At 32.9% G+C, this 8,535-nt stretch overlaps 1 protein-coding gene across 3 annotated transcripts in view; it reads right to left on the reverse strand.

The window, feature by feature from the left end:
• The window catches only part of Mipol1 (mirror-image polydactyly 1), a 320,856-nt gene that overhangs the window by 160,964 nt on the left and 151,357 nt on the right, over positions 1-8,535 (reverse strand). For all 3 annotated transcript variants that reach the window (XM_013012202.1, XM_013012201.1, XM_013012203.1), the window contains one exon: positions 4,878-4,985. In XM_013012202.1, coding sequence (XP_012867656.1) covers positions 4,878-4,985 — 108 coding nt within the window. The remainder of the gene's footprint in view (positions 1-4,877; positions 4,986-8,535) is intronic.

Raw genomic sequence — 8,535 nt, forward strand, 5'->3', positions numbered from 1 at the left:
TTTATACTTTATGAGTACATAGAAAAAGGGGCACCAGCAATCAAGAAGAATCAAAGAGTAAAATCATGAAGAATATATAGCAAAGAGAATTATAGGAGAATGTCTCAAGAGAGAGGGGTTGATGTGACTGAAGTGTGTTATCCTTGGGTGATTAGGATCTTGAGTGTAAAAATGAGTACTATGTATCACAATTGACCATCAGCAGTCAGTTAATGCAATTACATTGGAGGACATTTTAAAAGCCTAGAGGTACTTGACAAGGAAAAAAATAAAATTGAAAAGAAGAAAGTATATATGAAGTTTGTAATTAAGTTTAATATCAACATATTTATGGCCAGTATAAGTTTAAATATTGGTCTAAAAAATGTGTTTTTCAACAAATATTTCTCTCTCTTTCTCTTTTATTTTGTTGGTATGGGGGTATGAAATCAGTGTCTCATATTTGCCAGGCAGGTGTTCTATCACATAAGTATACCGTTGGTCTATTCTGCTTTACTTATTTTTCACATAGGGTCTTGTGATTTCTGCCTGGGACCAGGTTCCTCCTACTTACGCCTCCCATATAGCTGGGATTACAGATATACACTGCTACTGCCTAGCTTGTTTGCTAAGATGGAGTTTTGCAAACATGTTGCCTGGGCTGGCCTCAAACCATGATTTTCCTTATCTCCACCTCCCAAGTAGTTGGAATTATAGGTGGTATTACCACAACTGGCTAAGGAATAAGTTTCTTAACTAAAATAGATAGAGCTCATTTTACATGAGAAAATTAGTTTTTTAAAGAAGTAATCTGAGTATATACTGGTGTTATTATAATTCAGTCCCTCACTCTATAGGTACCATTGTGCTATATTAGAAAAAAAATAAAATATAAAAATAGAAGAAGTCTCATGTCTAAAAAAGTCCCACTACTGTAATTCCTTGCTACTCCAAAAACAATGTTTTTAAATAATCATCAAAAATCAAATCCTAGCTGGGCTCTGATGGCTCACACTTATAATCATAGATCCTCAGATTCTGAGATCTGAAGATCAAGTTTTTTTTGTTTTTTTTTTTTTTTTTGGGTCTGGTTGTAGGGCGTGAACTCTGGGCCTGGGCGCTGTCCCTTAGCTCTTCAGCTCAAGGCTAGCGCTCTTCCACTTGAGCCACAGCGCCACTTCCGGCTTTTTTCTTTTTGCTTATGTGGTGCTGGGCCTCAGGCATGCAAGGCAAGTGCTCTACCACTGAGCCACGTTCCCAGCCTCATGAAGATCAAGTTTTAAAGACAGCTTGGGCAGAAAAGTCCTTGAGACTCTTATCTCCAATGAAACACCAAAAAACCGAAATTCAGATCGAATGGTACAACTCTAGCATTAAACATAGAAGCTCAGGGAAAGCATCCAGTTCCTGAGTTCAAGTCCAAGGACACACAGACACACAGACACACAGACACACAGACACACACACACACACACACATCCTATGCTGCACCATAATAATTTAGAAAGAATTTTCTGATTGCGAGGATAAGCAAATACATTATTTTTGACTGTCACTAGGTTATTGAAAAGTATTTCCTCTGTGTGTGTGTGGTGTGTGTGTGTGTGTGACTGTGGCTTTGCCATAATTATGAGTTTAGAAAGTCCTACATAGCAGATGACTATTAGCTTTGATTTTTTGCCCCCAAATATCTCTCTACTATTAAATCTTTCAGAAATTTTAGTGTAACTCAATGAAGTAAAGCAAGACTTTTTCAATTCTTACTCTATTAAAGTTTATTTTTATTCATGATACCATTTATAATAAAGCATTAGAAACATTACTTTTAGACTGAAAGCTTTTATGTACATAGAACTTTTTTTTTTTCTAGTACTGAGCTGGAATTCAGGGTCTAGGTACTGTCGCTACACTTCTTTTGCTTGAGCCACAGCTACATTTTCAGCTTTTTTGCAATAGCTTATTGGAGATAAAAAGTCTCACAGGCTTTTTGTTTGGGGTAACTTTTAATTGTGATTCTGAGATTTCAGCCTCCCAAGTGGTTAGGATTACAGACAAGAGCTTCTGGCACCCAGTGGTATATATGATTATTTAGAAAATGTTTTAAAAAGTTCTTAATACTAATTTAGATACTAAATATTATATTCATTAACAAATAAAAATGATACATATTGCTGGTTGTAAAATATAAGTTGAAACCTTTATTTACTAGATAGCTTGGTAATAAACGTGTTACTCATAGCTTCCATGACAACTTAAAGACATGGAGTGCTAAAAAGTTACCAAATCAATAGAATTCCTGAAAAAAACAATTTTTAAAATATAATTTATAACATGTATTATAATATGTATTATAAATAATCTATTTTCATAATAAATTCATGTTTGTTCATGAGGAAATATAGTATAAATAAGTAAAAAATGATTTAAAGTCAGTGACATATATAACGGACATTTACATAGAGTTTAAATGAATACCACAACTTCAGAGAGATAGAGCTGACAAGAGTTTTCAGAAATAGTTCTTCTGTGGCTGGGAAGGTGGCTCAGTGGTAGAGCGCTTGCCCTGCACGCATGAGGCCCTGGGTTTGATTCCTAAGCACCACATAAGCAAAAAGAAAAAAGCTGGAAGTGGCACTGTGACTCAAGTGGTAGAGCGCTAGCTTTGAGCTGAAGAGCTGAGGGACAGCGCCCAGGCCCAGAGTTCAGGCCCCACGACTGGACCCCCCTTCCCCCCAAAAAAGAAATAATTCTTCTGTCTTTCTTTATGCCACCAAAATTGGACCTGGATTTAGTTAATGGATAAAGTTATACATGATTAAGAAACAACTTGAAAAGCTCTGGACTTCTGCAGAAAAAGATGAGCCACTAACAAAGATTTTAATGTCTACTTGTTATAAGTAAAAATCAATTATAATTATATGTTACCTTAAATTTCATAGTCTGAGGAAATGTTTTACAGAGGTCTACTTTAAATTTCCACATCTCTTTGGGTGTACTTATTTACCTCTGATTTTAATAAGTTCTTATCAATGTGCACTTATTTCTCTCTATAAATAGCTACTATCATATAACTAAATTTAACATGAATGCAAACCAGAAATGCCAGATTAAATATTAGAATTACCATGTAAGTATCACACTTGAATTTTTATTTTAGGTACTGTTTTAAATGGAAATAGGTATAGGATGCTGAACATAAAACATATGTCTTTTAACACTGGTAAAAACCTAGCTGAGTGAACAAAAAATTCTATGAAAACAATGTAAGCTTAGCTATTCAGGAGACTGAGATATGAGGATCATGATTCAAAGCCAGCTGGGACAGGAAAGTCCATAAAACTCTTATCTCCAGCTAACCACAAAAAAGCTGGAAGTGTAAGTGTAGCTGTGGCTCAAAATGGTGGAGCACTAACCTTGAGTGAAAAAGATCAGGCACAATACCCAGGCCCTGAGTTCGAGCCCCATGACCAATAACAACAACAATAAAACCCAAAAAACAATATTGTTGTCTATTTTACAAGTATATATCTTCAAAATTATTATACTTAATTTTCATAAAGTAACACATTTTAGGGGGATAATTAATAATCATAGTAATTTCTAAGTCTTCCTTTCCTTGTTTATCTTTCTAGTCTGTCAAGAATTCCACAGAATATAATAGAAATGGCATTACATAATAAAAAAGTTATAAGCCTAGGACCAAGAATTTTAAAAGGGAAGCTAAATGGGCTGGGCATGTGTCTCAGTGGTAGAGTGCTTGCCTAGCATGCATGAAGCCCTGGGTTCGATTCCTCAGTACCACATAAACAAAAAAAGGTCGAAGTGGTGCTGTGGCTCAAGGGCTCAAGTGGTAGATTGCTAGCCTTGATCAAAAGCAGCTCAGGGACAGTGTATAGGCACTGAGTTCAAGCCCCATGACTGGCAAAAAAAAAAAAGGAAAGAAAGAAACTAATATGTTTTGTAGAAAAATCTAAGTTCTACCATGCCTCACATTTTTGGGGTAGGTTAAAATATTTTCCACATAAAAATATTAATATTTTCCTCAATTTCTGAGGATAAATTTTTTTCAATTATGGTAACACATTAATTCTCTGTAATCTGCAACAATACTAATAGCAAGACAATAAAGTACAATGCAATCATCTTGGTAGTAAATCTTTTCTTACTGTAAATAAACATTGACACATCTTTTGTTTTCCATACACTTTGTAAAACCTGTTAATGAGAAGGCAAGCACCTTGAGGGTAGAGATTATCTACACCCAGGCTTTAGCTATGATAGGAACCCAGGTGAAGGAAAAGTAAACGAAAAGCCACAAGTACCCTAGAAAAAAATTACAACTAGTAGAATCAAAATAAGAACTTTCTTCATGATTCTTGGATCTACATGTAATGGTACAGAACTTGTCATAAAATGTGTACTTCAACTTATTTGGAGTTCCAGTTGAATACATTGTCTTTATTTTTCTTTTTATGATAACATTCTAAGTATTTCTTCAGTTCCCAAATATATTTACATCTCCTAAAAGGAAAATCAGTTTTGTGAGTTATTAGTATTTATAATTCATTTAAAATTATAATAATAAAATACTGATTCAAAGAAAAGGCATATGATTGAATACCTTTTAGTAATTATAAAAATATAAAGAGAATATACTCCAAAAGTTATTAATATATCAGTACTCAAAATTCAGAAAATATGTTGTTTTCATGTACACATACATGAAATAAAATAATACCACAACAGAAGGGTGCTGTATCTGTGTTTAAAGAAGGGGTTGTTGGCAAACACCACAGCTCAGTTCTGCTGAAATGTACACAACTGATATATGCAGCCCAGAAAGCTGGCACCAAGGGCTTACAACCTTAATTTGCCTGCAAGAAGGAGCAGAGATTTACCTTCAGAGCACGTTCTTGATTGTTTTCAGCAGTCAGATGTCTCATGTTGTTTGCTGAAGTCTGGTTCTGCTCTTTCAGATGATGAAGCTCCTGCTCTAGCCGTTTGCACTGCCACAGGGGAAGAATCCCATTAAGTAAAGGAGGTATAGCATTTTTTTCACCACGCCATATAAATTAATGTAAATAATGATACTGTATTCTCTAAAAGACAAGGGGTTCTTTTGCAACAGAAATGTTAAACAGAAGTAACAAAATAACATTACTTATGGTATTTGTAAATGTATTTACAATTTTCACTTAGTCTTAGTAAGTTAAACATAACATAAAAATGCTACATTTTATAAAATTAAGGTCAAAACATATTCAAAATTACTTCACTAACAAAAATACCCTTGATGTTTATTCAGCACACTGACGTTTGTTGAATAAAATATGTTTCTAAAATAACATTGGATTCTCAATAAACTATAATACTACAATCTATGATCCATTTTGGTATTTTTTAAAAACAAAAATAATTATAAAATGTACATTAAGAGATGTGTCATTTTAGATATCTAAAACATTTAATACAAAACTGTACATATTATAAACTGATATGCTGCAAATCAGGATGGTATGAGACTACATGAGATACTGGCTAAAGAAATAACATACTAAACCTATGTTTCAGGGAAAAAAAACTTAAAAAATTATTTTTCCCTTTTATTTTTAATTAGAACATTAAGTTACCAACTATAGTACATATACTGATTCAAAATCTAAAAGAAGTTCTTTTTAGATTATTTTATAAATGGCTGGTTGCTATAGTGAATAAAACATCATGTTTTCAAGATAAAAGAAAAGACTATCCCAACTTGTTTCTTACTATTCTAACACTGATTTCTTCTAGCTCTGACCTCTACAACAAACAAGACGTAGTCTGCACCAGTATTTCCTTAGTCATATACAAATCCTTTTGAAACAAAGTCTTACTAGATTCCTGATACTGATTTATAGCATCAAGTATATACACCTCATGCATGCAAAATATTTATAAAATCAAAATGTATTTTAAAATTATATAAAGTATCTATAAAAACTTCAAGTTAATATTAATTAAATTTAGAAATGATTTTCTTGAAGATAAATTCTACAAATATGACATGGTACTAACTGATTCAGTGGCAGATTCTTTTATATTGTCATGTTCATTCTACCATGTGCTGTGTGACAAGTCATCTATCACATCCTTAAAATTCATGAAAACTTTATGACATGACTCATTTGCTTTGCTTTTATTTGCAGGGACTATATGATTTATCTCTGTGCTTTTTTAAAGCTCACAACAAACTATTTGATCACATAGTGAAGATAAACTAAAAGTAAGATGTGACAATAAGTTCAATAATCTGGTAGCATTTTTCTCTACTAGAAGCATTCTGTACATTTTCAATTAAGTGTGAGAAAGAATGATAAACTATGATCTATGGGAATTCAAGGACAGTAGATATTTTGGCTATTGAAGCAAAATGTTTCATGAAGCAGATGTCATTTGAGTTGGACTTGCTTTAGTTATAAGATTTTGTGAACCGAAATTTAAGAAAAACAAATATTAAAAATCAGAATGAAGTTCGGGGTTATATTTGGAGAAAGGATGCATGAAAAGGAATTGTCTGACCATGTATTCTTTTAATTTGGGGATCCAAATAGACATTGTCTCCATATACACAGTAATAAAGTAAAATATGATTCACTCATTTTTTCCTCAAGAAAGAAATGTTGAATTCATTGTGATTTGCTTATAAGGTTTAAATTTAATACTACTTAGGATTCAAACAGCATAAGTGAAACAATGATATTGAGGTGAGTAAAAATATTTATAAATGCAGTTATGTTTGATATATTTGAGTTATTTACACTTATTTAATTACATTATTTCATCTGATATATTTGAAAAGTTTAATACTCACAATTTAAATAGTCATGTATAATTTCTTCTGGTTTGCTTCTATTTTTTATTTCTATACTCTTTAATTTTGAAACTTATTGTACAAGCTAAAGACTTACCTGTTTATTCACCAGTGTGCACTATACTGTATTATTACTATGTTAGAATTTTATAAAATTTTGCCTGGCACTGATGCTCAAACCTGTAATCCTAACTACTCAGGAGGCTCAGATCTGAGGATGACAAGATACAGTTCAAAATTAGCCCAGGCAGGAAAGCCTATGAGATTCTTACCTTCAGTTAACCACCAGAAAACTGTAAGTGGAGCTGTGGCTCAAATAGTAGCATACTAACCTTGAGCAAAAAGAGCTCAGGGGCAGCGTCCAAGCCCTTAGTTCAAACCCCACAAGTGACCCCCATTCCCAAAAAAACAATTTTATAAAATTTTTATAAAATAGATAAATATACTCAAATTTTCTTGATCTTCTTACCTATATAATCTTCATACATGTTCAAAATTTTTCAAATTTGTCATTTAAGGTCTACAGAGACAGAGATTAATATAACTAAACTTTTATATCCATCACCAATATGTACCAAAAGTAATTTGGTAAATTTACTACATGTCTTTCAGATAAAAGATGAGAATTACACTGTGACAAATTTCTCTTTCCTAGAATACTGCCCTTCTTTGCTCCTTCAATCATCTAGGGTCTGGGAACATACATCTGTAATCCCAAGCTCTTTAGGAGGTAAAGATTACAGCATGAGGCTGATAAGCTAAACACAATATTAAGAGAAAATGTCTGAGGTGGTGGTCATGGCAGTGTGCTTGAGAGACAAGCACAAAGTTCTGACTTCACACTGTAGTACCCCACAGTCCAAGAAAAGAAAAAAAAAAGAATCATCTATTCTAAAGTGCAGTATTTTAAATCCAACCAATATTTATTAAGTAATTATTCTTTGCCAGATGAGACATACAACATTTAACAAAGTAAATAGGATCTCTTGCCTCCATGAAGCCTACATTGGAAAGAGTAAAAAAATAAGTAAATAATAAATGAAATATATAATACAATAAAGATGAAGATGTTATAAAGATAAACTTCACAGATACAGGGAATGACATAGGGAAAAACCAGTATGTGAATAAAGACTCTTAAAAAGACAGAGTAGTAAATATTGCATATATTTGAGAGGAATGGGTAAAATAGAACGAGAAAGACAAGTGCAAAGACCCTGAGGTAAAAGCTTATCTGGAATTCTTGAGAAATAGCATAAATCTTCCAGGAGGGATGACATAAGGAAGGAGAACTCTAAAAGATGAGGTAAGAGCTTGAAGTCTTTATAATAAAAGACTTTAAGTGAAATAGAAAGTTGTTTGAGAGTTCTGAATACAAAAACAGCATAATTTATTTTGTATTAAATTTGGTTAGTGTTTCCTCAGACACACACTCAGACATAGACAGCAAACACAGATGGATTATACTCTAAGGGTCAGAGCAGAAACAGGAAGTGGTGGGAGGTTAAGTAGTCCAGGAGAGAGATGAAGTGGATCATGATGGTGGCAGAAATCTGAATACATATTGGAAAATATAGCCAAAAAAGGTATTTTTCTTTTTCAGTTTTTTTAAATTTTTTATTGTGAAAATACTGTACAGAGAGGTTACAATTACATGGGCAAGATAATGAGTACATTTCTTATCAAGCATTGTAGCCTCCTCCTTT

The sequence above is a fragment of the Dipodomys ordii genome, unplaced genomic scaffold (genome assembly GCF_000151885.1).
Source record: "Dipodomys ordii isolate 6190 unplaced genomic scaffold, Dord_2.0 Scaffold16, whole genome shotgun sequence".
NCBI lineage: Eukaryota > Metazoa > Chordata > Mammalia > Rodentia > Heteromyidae > Dipodomys > Dipodomys ordii.